Below are 18,048 nucleotides of genomic sequence, written 5' to 3' on the forward strand. Positions count from 1 at the left end.
CATGAATGATTATTGAAATTCTTATCCTGTTAAGTGAAAATATGGAAATTTCTATGTGAAGTTTGCTCCCTGGCATATGATGATTATCTGTTACCTAAAACCTCAAACACTATCAGGCCAGTGCATAATATTTGGTATGCGGCTGAATCAGAAAGAAATAACTATAAGCTTTATATGTAGTTGTTTTCAGTCTGCCATTATGAAGCCAAAGGTTGACTGCAAGATTTCCACATAAATAGTGCCTTTTTAAGTCTTGAGACATGTCACACCTACAGTCCATGGAGATTCTCATCAGCTGTCGTCCCAGCTATTTCAGCAACCATGTGATAGCTGATGGAATTAGCAGCATTTCAGTCTTTGAAGTTATCTATAAAATCAATGCAATGATTAAAGTCTTTGCTCCTCCAAACCAAGCTCCATTTCCGGTGAATGAGTGTGGTAGTGGACAACCTGACCCCCCAAATCAAGCCCACGTGAAGTGGATCAGCGGGCTCCCAGTGTCACTGCCTACCGAGAAACAGTCCAGGATAGAGGTCGAGCGGGAGATTTCAAGTTCTGGCTCTGCTGCGGGAGATTTCAAGTTCTGGCTCTGCTCCTTCCCAGCCACTCTGAAGTACAGGCAGGTCACAGCCTTTAGAATCCTCGTCTCCCATTTGCAAACCAATACTTCCTACCCTGTCCATCACTCAGTGGTTACTGTGAGGCTCAAATGAGCAAATATGGGAGGAAACAAGAGAGAATATGAGAAAGTGCTTCTAAGTGGAACAGCCTGAGGCACTTTATTCGTCTAAGTCGTCATTTGGTACACGGCAATTCAAAATCACTCCTCTGGGGCTGTGGAGGCACATTTAAAGGGGAGGGTATAAATGTCTGATCAAACAGCCTCAGAAGTGTGCTCACCTCAGTCCCTTAGGATATAACTTCTTCCTGATTGTCCGAGTGCCTCACGGGACTGTGGGGACTGTGGGGGCTCCGGCAACGGGAGCCGATGTAACTGCACAGACCCGGAGCTCAAATGGCCAGCTCAATCCCTTGCTACCTGAGGGCCTGCATCACGTACTTACTTCTTTTTAAAGCTTGTTTCCAGATCTCCGAAACGATCAATATAACACCCATCTCACAGAATCGTGGGGGGCTGAGATGAGATACGCATATAAAGAATGGTATAAGGTGCTGGGCACGGGGCCGGGATGGGGATCGCTGTTGGACTCGCTGGATTCTGCAGCTAGCATGAAAGCGAACATCCCACTAGAGTCAGACCTGATTTCAAGTCCTCGTTCCCTCTCTGACCAGCTCTTCGATCCCAGAGAATCCACTCAACCTCTCTGGAGCTCAATTAATTACTAATCAAAATGAGGATGGAGAAATCTCCTTCACGAGGTCTACATAAAGATCATGCCAAGCAGCATAGACCAGAGCGCTGTGCTCATTGTAGAGCACAATGCAAATGCATACACTGCTATTTACTTTTTCCGTACAAACACGCTGTAATACAATTGCAAAGATTTTATTTAGCGGCTTTCTGTGCTTGGCACTTAGAAACAGAGTTCCGTGCATAAGGGCAAATTTTTTATACACCTTTACTTCATACATATTTTACATACCCTTTTTATTGCCCCCTTTTTTAATATTCATAATATTGGATTCCCCACTAGGCACATAAATACATTATCTACAACACCTCAAAACCAAAAATCTTAATAATATCTGTATTATTTTACTTGGTATTATTTGCATTTCCACACCACTTAAAAAGTTTAGCTTGCACCAAACTTCACTTGTTTTCTTAACATTAAAGGATTTGAAGGGGAAAGGAGAGATGAAGGAAAAAACCCAAAACTTCAAAATGCAATAAACTATTTGATAAAAATGGAGATCTAAGGGCAGGTGGAAGGATGGAGAAGGCCCATCTGCAATTCCCTGGGACGTGCCCGGATTTCTCATGCCACAGGGGCTAAGGGGTAGGTGATCCAGGTCAGGTGTCTGGGTCTGGCATGTGGAAGGCCAAGCCTCTATTTGTCGCCTCTGCTCTTGGTATCATCTGTCGGGATTGTAACACCCTTCCTTCTTCACACTCCTTCCGGTCCCCCTCCCCTGCCAGGCTGCATGCTCTGGAATCGGCACTGCGTACACAGGGCACCCCTCTTCTGGAGCACGGTGGTCAGAGCTGCGGGATCGAAGTGCATTCCTTGCCCGGGTCCCTGTCACCAGTGCCCTGACTCTGCACAGTGTCCCAGAGAGGTTTCCTCCTCGGTGATGCCACGATTCTTTCTAGAACCAGTAGGGGGGTGGGGGTGGAGAACCAAAACAAACCAATTTCCTCGGTGCATTACAACTCTCACCATTGCTCACACTTCCTTTCTCAGTCTCGCTCTCCGCCTCTCTCTTGCTCATTACTGCTTTCTTCCTTTCTCCTTCGGCTGCTCTTACTCCCTTTTCACAGGCACCCCCGGGAACATCAGCGATAGCACACCGAGTGAGGAGAGCCAAAGTTCAAAAGCAATCGTTCTCAGGAAGCCAAGTCCGGTTGTAGTGCTGATGTTTGTCTACCTTCATGGACTGGAAGGGGCTCCAGGATACACGGTTCATTCCAGAAACAGGGTAGGCTGCAGGGGAGAAATGTTGACCGCCACTGCTGGCCCAGTCCATCTAGTGTTGTACATAGACCCATTCTTGGTGAAAGCCCCCACCGGGGCCCCCCTCCACAGAGTTCACCCACTTCCAAGTCAGTGTGCATGTATGTCGGTGTGTGTAAGAGTTTGTGTGTGAATACATATGTGTGTATGCATGCATGCACGTATGTATGTATGTAGGTATGCATGTGTAAGTAGGTCTGTATTCGTGTGGGGGGTAACTTTTCATGGCTGCTACATGCTAGCATCTCCCTTAACATTATTATAAAATGATTATTCAGTTTCTTCAAAGGCCACTCTGGAGTAGACAATGCTTTATAAAACTAAGGTTTGGGAAGGCAGGAGAATGGCCACTGAGTCGGAGATGATTCTACCACAAGTATCCTTCAGTGGCTTAAATGTCTTTTGTTGTTCTTGGGTATGTGCTTTCCTCCTCCAGAAAAAAAAAAAATACACAGTTCCCATTTTTCAAAGGCTTGGGCTCCCAAAAAGGAGGATCTGCCCATGGAGGCGCTGGGGCCCTGTGGGTGTAGGGCAGTAGGCTCCGTGGTGTTTGGACCGGCCATTAAACCATGTGCACGGACATCTGGGAGGAGGAGCCTGGGACCGCCCCATACTGCCGACCGTCACAGGTGTTAGTCGCCTGCTGGTTATTGGGCGAAGGGCTAATCATGTGCATGCTGTGCTCCATCCCCGTGGGCAGGTACTGCCTCTCTCCAAAGGCCCCATTGGAAGGAGAAGAACAGAGTAAAGTGCTTTGAGAGGCGCTCAGTTTTTCTGGGCTTGCAGCTAGCCGAGGAGAAGTGGGGAAATTGTATCCATAGAGATTGTAAGGGTTGTGGAGAGAGAAGGCGTTGTAGGAGCTCTGCTGCATATGGCTGCCCCCAAACATATGTGGTGACGAGGAGCTGGAGGCTGCATTGCCTGCCTGCATGACATACTGGAACTGGGAAGCGGGGAAGGACCCCAGCTGGCCACCGTAGGCTTCCATCTTGCTGTTGCTAGGCAACGAGGGAGGAGTCGGTATTCCTGAGATCAGGGATGGAGTCCTCTGAGGCATGAAGGTTTCCGAGGGCTGAGTGGCTGAAGCAGTGCCACTCTGGAGCCTGTTGTAGCCACTGTCACTCAGCCCTGGGTAGCTCTGCAAGGCCGCCATGTTGCTTCGGGCACAGGGTGGATAATCGGAGAGGTTTAGATTGCACAGCTGGCTCTCTCGACAGCCCACATTGAAAGTGTTGGGCGCCAGATGAAATGTTGGAGGAGAACAGGATGGAGATAAAAGGTGAGAAGAAGCTGAAGGGGATGGTGTCCCAGTGCTGGAGGTGGTCGGGGAAGTGCCTGTGCTGCCCCCTGAAAAATAAAAGGTGAATACCATTGAGCCAGAGACCTTTTAAGAGAAGTCTGTGCAGGCCAGATGCAAGCCAGGCAGGAGGTGCCCTCAAATGTCCAAGATGGGCTGAGTTTTACAGAACCATCGCCTTCTCTTAACTCAGCAGACTCATGTTAAGTGATTCTACCTGTGCACGCACACACACACACACACACACTCCAAAAGAGAAGACAAAGAGGTGACACAAAAGAACACTAAACTCTTGTTTCTGTGTGTGTCTTCGAAGTCTTGTTTAAAAAGAAAAAATAAGCCCTCCAGTATTCACTTTGCCATTTCTCACCATCAAATTCACTTTCCAGTAAGACCTCTGATAATCAGATTTAAAATCCACCAGCTCAACTTCCCCCCATTGTCTGTGGAAATGCATCAGCTACGTGCTGTCACCTGGGACTATGGCTGACCTTGCCATATTTAGTCCTCCAGCTAAAAACACAGCATACCAAATCTCAGGCCCTCACCTGCAGAGGAAATGGGGTACTGGGGCAAGGTGCCAAATCAAGGTTAAGGCCTGGGAAGGCTGAGCAGGGGGGCCCAGGTAGTAGGGGGTCAGGTATGGGACTGAAGTTCTGTCATATGAAAGATACTATGAGCACAACCAGACGAGCTAGGTTAGCATAAAGCAAAGCTAACCTGTAACTAAATCATTATAATTCAGAGGCTCTGCTAATCTCCCTCTAGAAAAGCCTATTCTCTGTCTCAGCGATTGGAACAAAGACTGTAAATGTAGTCTGCAGATTTGGGATACTTGTGAGGGCAAGAGTCCAGACAGGTCACAAAGGCAGGAGATCTCGGTTCTCACAGCTCTGCCACACAAACCCCCCATGTGGTCCTGGGCACATCACTTATCTTTTCTGGGTTTGTTTCTTTATCCAGAAGATGAGAAATTGAATTGGATCAGTAGCTGTCAAGCTAGGAGAAGCTACAAGCTTTTAAGTTCCAGGATCCCAGCTCAGACCAACTAAATGAGAATCAAAGGATTCTAATGTGCAGCCAGGGTTGAAAACCAGTGATACCACCCAAATTCCTTATTTCAAAGCACCCAGCAGTTTAAGAAGAATCACTTCTTAAACTTTAGGGTACATGAGGATCACCTGGAGAGCTTGTTAAAACAGATTGCTGACTCTACCCCCAGAATTTCTGATTCTACACATCTGGGGCAGGGCCCGAGAGTTTGCATTTCTGAGACTGATGCTGCTTGATGGTCTGGAGACCACACTTGGGGTGAGAGGACCTCCAGGTCCCTTTCATCTCCTCAAGTTCCTGAAACTGTATTTGACAGAGTTGCTCCTCGGACGTGCGGATATTAGAACTGGATTGGGGGCTGATGCACCAACAGATGAAGGGCCAGTTCAACTCAACCTACTTCACATGTGTTCTCAGATAGTTTCAGAAGACAAAAATGACCCTTCCAAGCCTCTCCTTTCCCAGGGCTATGAAGGAGCTGGGCAGGACCCACTTTTTGCCTCGCCCACTGGCAGTTAAAGGCAGTGGTGAGTGCTTGGGCTGCCGGGCCTTTCATTTGAATTCCAGAATGGGAGGCTGCTCTGTCTTCCACAGGGACTCTCCCATGATGGAATTCCTCCTTTGGGGCAAGGTTGGGAGCTTCCCAGCGTTGTTGATGAGAGCCCTGATTCCCCCAAGGAGCATGGTACCCTTAGGTCATCCACAACTCTTGTAAGGATTCTTAGAACCTGAGCTGCCATAAAAGGATAAGGACATTTTAAGTGGAAAGGAGCAGGAATAAGGTTTTTATCAGTGAGAGAAATGTGAAGAAAACTGGCAGGCTTCCAGAGATATTGGGATACAGAAAAACCACCCACAGGGTGCCAGGGAGGAGGGTCCAAATGTGCAAATTGAGAGGCAGATAACTCAAAGAGAAACCCAAAGTTCATTTTTTGCCTCAGCCTACATCCACAAATATGGTAGTGGTACTGACTGTGGAATTTCAAATTTAGCTCGTTAATAGTTTCTTCCGAGTTGAGGTTTTATAAAACCCAGCTAATATCATCTCTTGCTTGGTCAAAAGAATTTCCCCAATGAACTTCCAAAATAGAACAATAAACAGTTGCTGATTTTAGAGTCATTTCAGGAAATTCTCCTTCCTGTTTCTTCTTCATGCCTTAAATTCCTTTAAGAGAGGTAAAAAGATTTCTATCCCACAAGTTGAGATAAGGCCAATATCATATATACCACCGAGAGAAGTAAGCCAGCAGCTGACCGTGGTAGGAAGAGCACCTAGACTAATTCTAGGTCCACTGGCCTCCATCCAGCTCATGATCACAGGTAATGTGGGCTACCTCTTCATTCTCCTCCTCTGTGAAAGAGGGTCTCAAATGACAGGCTTCTGTTTCTGTCCTTCTCAGAATTCTATTGGCGTCTGAGGATTAAATTTATGCTAAAGTGTGAATGGCCAATAGCAAGGACTTTTCAAGGAGCCATTTTAATATAAAGAAGGAGTCTGGAAGGGCACGGCTGAGAAGGATGAGGAAGAATATCTCCCACTACTTGTTTCTGGACTCCCGAGTGGCCTAGACTGCAGAGCCTTCCAGGAAATTCAGAGATTCATGCTCTGCAACTGGCACTCTACACATTTCCCTCCTCTTGCACCCTCAACGCTATGAGCTTCGGGGAAATAAGTGCTATGGCATAAATGGAGAAACCCGACTCCAGCTGTAAAGAGATCTGTGTTTTATGGGAGATGTATCTGATCTCCTCTCTTTGAAAGTCCGCCCTTGCTCCTCCCCCCCCAGATCTGGTGTTTATGTGGTCCCCAAAGAGACCCCCCCGTTCAGCACACTGCACTGTCCTGTTCTAGGGAGGCTCCCTCAGCCCTGGCCCCAGCCTTGCAGCAGGAAGTGCATGATGGAGCAGATGACTTTTTACAACTCTAAATGGTTTTCTCAGATGGCCCAAGATGGAACGAATGGTACTGATTTAAGGCCGCAATTGGTTTCACTACAAAAAAATAAGAAGGGAACTATTAACAAGTTACAGGGATTTCTGTTGAGCAGATGAGAGAGGTCCCATGTTAAAAAGTGTGTAGTCAGCTTGCTTTGGCTTTTAAATGACACTCACTGGAAATGAGACTTGGTGGCCTGCTGCGTTTCAGGGGGTGGGAGCCCCCACATGAACTAGCGTTTGAAGAAATGCTCTTATGCACTTTAAGCACTTGAGTCAAATAATAGCTATTTTTCAAGGTCCACATAGAAAGAGAAGACTATGGTACGCATTTTGCAAAGAAGCAAACCAAGATACTGAGAAGTCGTTACTCTCTTATGATCTCTCAGCTTGGCGGCTGTTAAACAAGAATGGGAGTACCAGCCAAGTGCTAAATAAGCCTAAGGAGGCAGGCTGCCCTCCCTGTGCTTTTCAACACTGGGCTGCCTTGAGGCCTCGCATCACAGAAGAGCTAGGGCAGAGTGGGAGGCCTGGCCACAGTGCTACAGAGGGGTCTGAGCTGCCTCTCAAAGGAAAAGCCTACCTCCCTTTTTTGCATAACATTCTCACCTCATCCCTTCTGTATTGCCAAGTTCTGAATGCTCTCAGGGTCTTGATTTAAACCTTAGATAGATGAGCACGGACTGTAGAGTTTGGATTCCCCGGCTCTCTTACTGAGTATAGGATCTTGCAAGTGAGCCTCTCTATGTAAGTAGAATTTTGAGTGTCTACCTTTGTAGGGATATTTTGAGAAACAGATGAAATAACATATAATACAAAGTGCACATAGGCATTAAATATTTGTCAATGTTAAATACATTGTAAATATTGTTTCCTCTTCTCTTCCCTTCTATAAGTGGAGAAGGAGGGAAGGAAGGAGAAAGGAATCCTAGGGCATTAGGGTTCTGATGGAGAGGCTCTCAGGTGTTGGCTTCTGTCCATGGAGCTGAGCATCTTGGCTTCCCCGCACACTGGTGAGCATATGTCACAGCTAGATGCCTGGATGTAACAGGCTGGAGGAGCCTCCATGGCTGTGAATGATAGAGCGCTGGGCCCTTGACCACTTATGGGCCCATTAAGCCCATCTTCCCAAAAGCTAAGCCAACTCTGTTTCCTCTCTGGACTATCTTTCCCTCTCCTCTCACCCTTGCCCAGAATGGAAATTCAATGCCCCATGTCTCTATCTCTTCTCAGACCAAGCAAGTGGAATTGAACACAAATAGGCAGGTTGGTGTCTTTCCCACTGTCCTCAGAGGTCTTAATCCACTTCTGAGAGGTGAGTTAAAATGTAATGCCCTAAGTGGCTGAAAACTCTCTGGTATTCCAGGACCAAGTCCCTGTCCACCCCACCTCCCTGTATCCTGTTTTACCCATGGACCCAAGTGAGGAGGTACTCATTGAAATTCATATTCAACATTAGCCTGTTCCAATATTCAAGGCTCACGGCCAAACTAACCAAAAAGAATACATGTTTAGCAGTGCTTCCATATGAGGACAATAACCTAGAATATACTTGTATACCATGAAGACAAGTTAAATGTGACCATGAAAATCCTGAATACCAAACCTGCAGACTTCCGCATCTTTAAATTGATCACTTCCAGACTGTAATATGAAGGCTTTCACATACAGTTTCCTTTTGGGTTTATTTTGTTGTGCTCTATTCCCCTCCCCCTCAAAATTGAAAAACAGTAAAAACAATACCCCATTTGGGCTAGTAAAGAATAAATTTCCATGTAATTACTTGGTTCCATCAGCCAGACTCTTCTCTCATATAACTTGGTGGCATGTGTCCCTGAAGAATATGGAATCACTGTGTCCCTGAGCAGCCTTCTTTGAGGCTTTCAAACAGATAAGAGGTAAAAATGTCAGCACCCTATGGACTCAACCCAGGGAACAAACCCAGAGGCCATAACATCAATGGTCATGATCACAGCCCTGTCCATCCCCACTAAGGAATTACCCTTAGTTGAAATGAGTACCCTTATCAAAATGCAGATGTGTAACATTGCAGTGCTAATGAGAATTGTGTGGTTTCAATCTTAGAAAGACTCCTAATGCATCCTTCTCCATAAAGTTTAAAGATATACATGGATCCTTTTAAAATAGATTTTAAGACTGTTGAATCTCAGATCTGTACCTCTGAAACAAATAATGCAATATATGTTAAGAAAAAAAAAGAAGAAGAAGAAGAAGAAGGTAGCGGGAGGGGAAGAATGAAGCGGGGGAAATCGGAGGGGTAGACGAACCATGAGAGACGATGCACTCTGAAAAACAAACTGAGGGTTCTAGAGGGGAGGGGGGTGGGAGGATGGGTTAGCCTGGTGGTGGGTATTGAGGAGGGCACATTCTGCATGGAGCACTGGGTGTTATGCACAAACAATGAATCATGGAACACTACATCTAAAACTAATGATGTAATGTATGGGGATTAACATAAGAATTTAAAAAATCAAATCAAATCAAATCAAATAAAAATAAAATAGCTTTTAATATATTCACCCAATTCTCATTTTTCACATTGGTCCTCTGGGACCAACAGAGGTTCTGAGCCTCTGTGCTTCCTGGATGGCCCTGTTTCACACCTGCCACACTGCCCCAGGTGGGCTAGCCCCATCTTTTCCCCTTTCATTAACTGGGTTGTTTTCTCTGCTACTTGCTTTACTGCCTGCCCTGCTGTCCTGTACACATCGGTTGTGATTGCCATTTAGGGCTGATCTGCCTCTCTCCTGACCACAGTACCCAACTTCCCACTGAGAAACCCCCTCCCCACTCTCAGGCCTTCGCCCCTACCACCAGGGAAGGCAGGTGACTAAGGGCTGAATGGTCCAAGCATCATATTTCCCGGGCCCTACCACAGTAATTGGTAACACAGAGTCAATGAGACTCAGGGAGATTTTGCTAGAAAACTTAAGAGGGGCACGTGACCCTTCCCATCAGATTTAAACTTAAGAAGATGGAGGTCTAGGGCTGTTGACAGCTATGTTACCACCATGGGGGCTGGGGGTGGGGCCTGAGAATGAAGTCAAGTGGGAGCCTGGAGCAGGGTTGTGGCAAGGGAGACTAGAGGTGTGGATGGATTCCAGAACTTGGTTGGCTATGGTGGGTAGGGAGGGAAGGAAACACCTAGGATGGTGAGTGGATAGTGGTGTCCTTCCCCCAGGAAAGGGCGCCAAGTCTGTGAGGTAAATCATGGACTCAACTTTGGACACACTGAGCATAAGGGACTTTGGGACAACATAGAATATGTCACCAATAACTGTTTGTTTTAGTGGACTGAATTGAGATGCCTTCCAGTCCCTGTCATGAGCTGCTCACGGGCATCATTCCAGATCTCAGTGATAAATGAGATCTGCTTAAGTGGCTATCTCTGAATTGTTTGAGTGATCAATAGTGAACAGTAGTTCAAAGACATGCTGTCCATTGAACTGTCCTCTTTCTCTATCTTTTACTGGTATGAATTTCTCAGCATCTAATCCCTTTCAAGGGCCAACTCTGTAAATTATAATTTGTAATTATTACAAATCAAACCTATAAAAGGCCCAACACTGACAGAGATGTCCATCATCCTTTTAACTGCCTGACAAACATTAAAAAGCCCCAGTGGTGTTGAAATCCCTCTAGTTTTGGCTGCTACCAGTTGAGGAGAAGGGAGGGTTTCTGTAAATGACAGGTCTCCTTACTTCTGTAGATGGAGATTTCCTGCCAGCTCTGGTGTCGCTGGTCCAGGATGGTTCCTTAGAGTACAACCATTGTCAGACCCTGTGGAGACGGATGGTGCTCACAGAAGCTCCCTCAGTTTGGGCCAAACAAGTAGCTCTACAGTATATACCATCAGAACAACAGAACTGCACTTGGCCATAACTGGCCTGGGCTCTTACTTCTTTTTTCTTCTCCATCTGTGTTGCCTCAGTCAACATCCCCCAAGCAGCACTTACGTGGTTAGTTCGTTTTGTCCCCGCCACTAGCAGTGTTCAGGCAGAAGCCACTCCGGAAACATAATCCCTATCTCCAGACTCTCCAAACGTATAAACTCCCTTGCCGATTCTCAATGAAGAGGTCTGAAGGTAAGACCAGACACTTGACTTGATAAAAATAAGATACTGACCTATTTAGAGTTAATGCTCAAGTTGTTGACAAGAAAATATCAAGTGTAAGAGTAAACTTAAAAAAAAATGTTGTGGCGAATTAAAGCTCTAGTAAGTAGGAATGAAGAAAGCAAATGTGGTCTGGGTGGAAAGGCAAGTGCCCCGTCAAGATGGAGATCCATTTGGGAATCCTCAACTCACTTCTGCCACTGCTTAGCTGCAGACATGTGAGTAGACCGCTCTGTACCTTGGTTTATTCTTGTGTAAAGGCAGAGGATGATGAATCCCATGCAATCTTCTCCATTGGAGAAAACAACCATACAGACTACCCATTCAATATAATTTCTAAAATAGAAAGATCTGGGGTTTGGCAAAACAGTGGCTAATTCAACTAAGAATTTCCTTGAAATTTTATCAACCAATGGGTCTTCATGAAAGAGAAATAAAAATGACAGCAAGGGCGGGATGAAAAAAGCAGCATCCTAACCTCACTCAGACATAAGAGTGGATCCAGCCTCCAGCAGGAGGACAAAACTGGCCCAGGGCTGCAGATGTGACATGCCAGATATTCATGTGTTTGAAGCAGTGAGGTTATATGGATCCTGGGTGAGTCAATCATGTGGAGCTTAAGTTTAGTGCCAATGGTCCCAATACTCTCTTCACCAAAAGGGAATTACTACAAAACTCAGTCAGCCACTGAAGTTTCCACTAGAAGTTCAACACTCTCTACTTCTTCTAAGACACAAAACAGAGATGGCTCTGTCTCTCTTCTTCATTTTATGAGTGATAGTGTCCAGAGTTACTGGAACTCTCAGTTCTTAAGGGAAGGGGGAGTGGATGTTGTTTCTTTTACATCCTTTGTTAACGTCAAGAAACCAAGCCACGTATTTTTTAATAATGAGAATCTGGATCAAGTTCAGTATATAGTTCAAAAATGTATTCCAATTAAACAATTTAATAGAATTTTGGCTTTTCCTCTAGCCCCAATCCCACTACCATATGTATCCAGTAATTCCAAGTTCATCCCCCCCCACACACTAAAATGGAGTCACTAAACAAGTGTGACATTTTGCTTCAAAAGTTCAGTTTCTCCAATCAACAAAACTAAAAGCCAGCCTATGGAATGGGAGAAGATACTTGGCAAATGACATATCTGATAAAGGGTTAGTATCCAAAATCCATAAAGAACTTACCAAACTCAACACCCCAAAAAACAAATAATGCAGTTAAGAAATGGGCAGAAGTCATGAATAGACAGTTTTCCAAAGAAGACATCCAGATGGTCAACAGACACATGAAAAGATGCTGAACATCACTCATCATCAGGGAAATAACAAATCAAAACCATGATGAGATACCACCTCATACCTGTCAGAATGGTTAAAATCAACAACACAAGAAACAACAAGTGTTGGTGAGGATGCAGAGAAAGCAGAACCCTCCTGCACTGTTGGTGGGAATGCAAACTGGTGCAGCCACTCTGGGGAACAGTTTGGAGGTTCCCTAAAATGTTACAAATAGAACTATCCTAAGACCCAGCAAATGCACTACTAGGCATTTACCCAGAGGATACAAAAATATAGATTTGAAGATGTACATGCACCCCAAAGTTTATAGCAGCATTATCAACAATAACCAAACTATGGAGAGTCCAAATGTCCATCGACTGATGACTGGATAAAGAAGATACTGTATACACACACACACACACACACACACACACACAGGAATATTACTCAGCCATCAAAAAGAATGAAATCTTGCCATTTGCAACGATGTGGATGGAGCTAGAAAGTATTATACTAAGTGAAATAAGTCAGTCAGAAAAAAAGACAAATACCATATGATCTCACTCATATGTGGAATTTAAGAAAGAAAACAGATGAACATATGGAAAGCAGAAAAAGAAAAAAAAAAAAAAAGGAGAGAGGGAAACAAACCATTAGAGACTCTTACCAATAGAGAATAAACTGAGGGTCGATGGAGGGAGATGGGTGGGGTGAAGGGCTAGGTAGGTGATGGGTATTAAGGAGGGCATTTGTTGTGATGAGCACAGGGTGTTGTATATAAGTGGTGAATCACTGAATTCTACCCCCAGAAACCAATATTGCACGGTATGCTCACTAACTAAAATTTAAATTAAAAAGAATTAAAAATAGGGGTGCCTTGGTGGCTCAGTCAGTCAGTTAAGCATCTGCCTTCAGCTCAGGTCATGATCCCAGAAAGCCCCTCGTTGAGCTCCTCTCTCAACAGGGAGTCTGCTTCTCCCTCTCCCCCTCTCTCTGCCCCTCCCCTGCTCGTGCTCTCTTTCTCTCTCTCTAAATAAATAAATAAAATCTTTTAAAAAATTAAAAACAAAAATAAAAAAAGAAATAATTTTAAAAATACAAGAAAAGAAATAAAAAATTTAAAAAAGAAAGCTCAGTTTCTCTTAAACCACTGTTTTCTAAGAGTCAACACTGGCTCAACCACCCCATATGCTGGTGAAATGCAGACTGTCAACCCCAATCATCATTCCACATCCATATCCACACACATACCAGGTGGTTGTGCTCCAGGCCCGTGTGTCAGTGACCCTGCCTACCTCCTTTCATTGGGTACTTCCTGGCTGCCAGGCCCAGGGACAGTTCTCGAGAGCACAGCAGTGAACACAATGTCACACCAGTGAACACAGTGAACACACCAGCCTCCATGATACAAAACGCCTGCTTAGCTAGAGCTTGGACAGTCAGTGAGTAAAGCAAGGGCAGAGAAGCAAGAAGCCACCTCAGAAATAAACAGGATCAAGTGTCTTTGCATGAAAATGACCCATTTTCATTTATGAAGCATGTTTATATACATGACTGCACGAAAAGTTACCCTTCTTTGGTAGGTGAGGAAACAGACTCACTAGAAGCCAAGGTTGTAGAGAGAGTTAGTGGCCATCAAAGATGAAGGCCCAGATCTCCCAACTGTCATAACACCTCTGCCTCTTAAGGGCCATGAGGGCCTCAGAGCAAAAGCAGCACCCTGAATATGTACTGAGCCTGCTTCTCTCACAGAATTATGAAGAGAAAGTTGGCTTCATACAGAGGGCTTCCATTTCTCGGCCATTTATTGAGAAAAAACAGAAGGAAATTCTGCATCACTTGTCTCACCAGATCCCTATGAAGATGAATGGTCTAATCATGCTTTAAATAGTTAATCATCAGAAAGGCAGTATCTCTTGTCCCTGAGGCATCTTCCTCTCAGGTATCCATGTACAGGGACATGAGTGAATGGAGATGGTGGTGGTCATGATGGTGATGACAATGATCATCACCGCCACCACGATTGCTAGCATGTAGTGCATGCCTACTCTGTTTTTAAATGCATTGTCTCATTTAATCCTCACAAGAATTCTACTATATTCTTCCATTCTGCAGATGAGAAAACTAAGTGTCAGAAAGGATGGGAGACTTGGCCAAGGTCACAAAGCTAGGAAGGAGCAGTGATAAGAGCCTAAACCAAGTGGTCTGCCCCCAGCCCCTATCCTTTTAATCGCCTTCTTCATCTTAAAACCTGAGAGACTTCAATAATTTAGATTACAAAACCTAATTTAGTGTGCAAACTGCTGGAAGCTCCTCTGGGAGGGGAACATAATATAATGTATTATCAAGTCCTAGAAGGGTTTCCCATATGGCAGAGCCACAATTTCAAAACTTAGGGTTCCATTAATGGCAGCTGTGTGACAGAACAGAGTAAGCTCTGTCTGTAATTTTGACCAGTGTCACTTTGGGGCGGGAGGAGGTTGGAGAGAGAGACTCATAAAGTGTCTGACACTCTAGGAAGCTTCCCGAGGCAAAGGGGTCCTGCCCTGGGAAGAGCCACTGACAGAGGAAAAGAGTTGAGGTTGGCCCACAAGCCATCTGTGCTAAGGCCACAGGCTTCCCACCCTGAGCTGCCAGAGAAGGGAGAAACTGGAAGTAAAGCACAAAGCAGTGCAAGGAAAATGTTCACCCGGCCCATCAACTTGAGATAGGTGTTGTGTCTGTCCAGGTGTTCAGCCAAAAAGGAGGGAGCCCAAGTTGCAAAATTCAGATGGGCTTGCAGCGGTCCCCTCCTCACTGTCAGATCTAAGCAATTCATTCCCATTGTTTGGACTGAGTTTTTTCTCCTCTACAAAACCAGAATAAGAAAACTGATAAGGCTGCCATAAGGAATAAATGAAATTATCATGAAGTAGTTCTTCGAATACCAAGGGCTATGTGAATGCTTAGGCATAGAAATAATAATTTCACCCCCATCATAATCATGAACATAACCTTGCTTTTTGGAAGGGGGAGAGGATGCTGCATCTGGAGCCAGCTTGTTTGCACAAGTGGTTATGCTTTGGTTATTTACAGAGCTACCAAGTACTCTTCGTTCGAGAAGAACTGGTGTAACCCATGGCTTGGCTTGGGGCCAGAGGTGCTGTATTCAGTTCCGCTCCCACTCTCTCCCCGGCACTATCACTAAGAAGAAGCCATGGCCCAGGATATTACCTTGCTGCTTTTGCATGGTGGTGAAATCCTCAAAGGTGAGTGTGCGCACAGGGGGTCTCCAGAACGCATAAGTCTCCATGATGGCTTCCAGCCCGGTTCTGCGGAGAGAAAAGCCAACAAAGGAAATTATAAATCATGCCAAGAAACGCACTGACTTTTTAAAGATCCTGCGGTGGTTTGTCTGACAAGTGGTATATACGTAGGATTGAGAGACATCACCCCCCTCACCGCCCGGGAAATTAGTCTAGAAGAGCACAAGGAACAGATGACACTGAAATGCATAAGGAAGAAGAAATGAACCCAATTCAGATTATGTGCAAGCAAGTGATAACTATGATGGAATTTTACTCTGAGCTTTCTTCAAAGGAGGTCTGGTCTGCATGAAAAGTCAGAAAAAAAACTATGCATTTTTAAAGGTCAAGGTCACTAATATCATGACCAGAGTTGAGCCGAGAGTGGCACTGACTATTTCTCGAGCACAGGACAATATCATCATCATTACCACAGTACATGGACACAGCCTGCCCCAGAGTCAACTCCACCAGTGGGGATGTGGAGTCCAGGGAACTGTCAAATCGCTTAAATCAACAGAGACAAGCAGGGCAATATAAACAAAAGGAGAAGTAAGCAAGCAAATACACTTGAGTTTCTGCCACAACAAAAAATGCCCACCTGAAGGCAAAGAAAGGGTTTTGTCCCAGAAATTATACCTCACACAAAAAGGCCAATACATTTCTCTAAATACTGATCTGTATTTTATAATCTAATAACCAAGCTGGTGTTTGAGGGTCACATACATGAGACCATTGGACCTCAGGAAACTTTCATCCAGTATTTTACAAATACATTAAGGCTTCTGTTTCATTGATACTGGAGGTTCCATTAATTAAAATATGCACACACTGCCTACCTTACCCTTCAATAAATTCTATCATATATATGAGGTACTGATGGACATCAATTCAACATAACTATCCAGGTTCTCTCGGTCATATTCTTGCTGATATTCCATGTCCTCAAAACAGAGTATTGTTTGGGGCTTCATTTAAAGCTTTGAACTTTTAACTTTGTTAAAGCTTCTGATTATTGACTTTTCTTTAAAACTAACTGCTTCACTTCTATCTAAGTGGAAGGAGCAGAAGTACAGGGACTATGGACAAGGAGGGTAGAGACGAGTAGGTGGCATTGTCCTTTCATTGCAAAGTCACTAGAAGGTAACATGGCGTCCCTTCCTGCAAAAGACAAGCATTCCCTCTTGAGATGAAACTTATGCTGCCTGTCTTCCTCCCTAGGCAATATATTTCCAGAGTTCTCTTCACTCCTGCAGACCAAGAATAAAGTGAGAAGCTGTATTTTAAGTGAGAACAAATATCTTTTCCTTACAAATGACTAGAAGATACCTTGAGGTTCTTCTCAGATGAGCAGCTGCTCTTTGTGTTGGAAAATTTCCTCTCTGAACAGGCTTTACTTGCACAGTTAACTTTCTAAAGTCTTCCCTGGAATCTTGGAGGCTTTAAATACACCAATGTTGGCAAATCAAACTCTGTATTTTTAGAAGAGGTTGAGAAGAGAGGGTGTTGCATGGTGTTTATTAGCTGTTAATCTGTTAAAAGTAGGAATAGAAGACATGTCCACATAGTCACCTACATTAATGCTGAATACAGTACATGGAACTATTTGTGGAGAGAAAGAGTCCAGGCAATTAGGGAGTTCAGAATAATAAGAGGATAGGCAGATAAAGCCATGCCGAGCTTTGATGCATATAAGAAAGAGACAGGTCAGGCATGGATCTCACTGCCTTGTTCTGGAATGTTGGCCACCCATCAGAACATCTTAGGATTCCCTGTAATGGCACGGGAGGCTCACTGCAGATGGCAAGACCTTTGTGGTTTCACCTTCTATTCCATTCTTCCCAGGAACATTGTACCAACGAGGGACAAAATATTAGCTCAAGGACAAAGAACAGTCCCTTCTCATTTCACAATAAAGTGACAGATGACTGTGAAGTAACAGTTACACACTGATATACTGCCCATGTCATATTTATACAGGAAATAGAAAAACTTTGATTTCATTTTCCTAACAGGCAAAAAGACTGTGGCAAAGGTATTCATAATTTTATTTAAGCCGCCAACGCTATATAGGACAGTGACCATTTACCCATCTGTCCAAATCTAAAATCCAACTGGAAGACTGAGTTGTAGAATCATAGATTTAAAAATTGGGACAGTTCTTGGGTATCACCTACTTCCTCTTCCTGGGATGCCATCTTGGATGGTTATCCAGCCCCTGCTGGGGTATTTCCCAAGGAAAACACTCAGTTTTCTAATAGATGTTAGGAAGTTCTTTCTGACCTTGGGCTGAAATCTCTGATGAAACTTGTACTCTCTGGTTCCATCACCAGTGAATAAATGCTGACAGTGACAGACACTTTCCACATCCTCATCAGGAAGACTTTCCTTAGCTGTTAAGAACGTCCTGTACAAGACACCACGTAT

The 18,048-nt window shown here is 44.6% G+C and overlaps 1 protein-coding gene across 1 annotated transcript in view; it reads right to left on the reverse strand.

Moving 5' to 3' along the window:
* Positions 1-1,497: 1,497 nt before the first annotated feature.
* Positions 1,498-18,048, reverse strand: part of TBX15 (T-box transcription factor 15) — a 101,120-nt gene continuing 84,569 nt past the window's right edge. The window contains exons 7-8 of the mRNA XM_021690089.2: positions 15,551-15,648; positions 1,498-3,983 (exon numbers count right to left, since the gene is read on the reverse strand). Of these exons, the coding sequence (XP_021545764.2) occupies positions 3,199-3,983; positions 15,551-15,648 (883 nt within the window). The 3' untranslated portion in view covers positions 1,498-3,198. The remainder of the gene's footprint in view (positions 3,984-15,550; positions 15,649-18,048) is intronic.

Source organism: Neomonachus schauinslandi, chromosome 4 (genome assembly GCF_002201575.2).
Source record: "Neomonachus schauinslandi chromosome 4, ASM220157v2, whole genome shotgun sequence".
NCBI classification, from domain to species: Eukaryota; Metazoa; Chordata; class Mammalia; order Carnivora; family Phocidae; genus Neomonachus; species Neomonachus schauinslandi.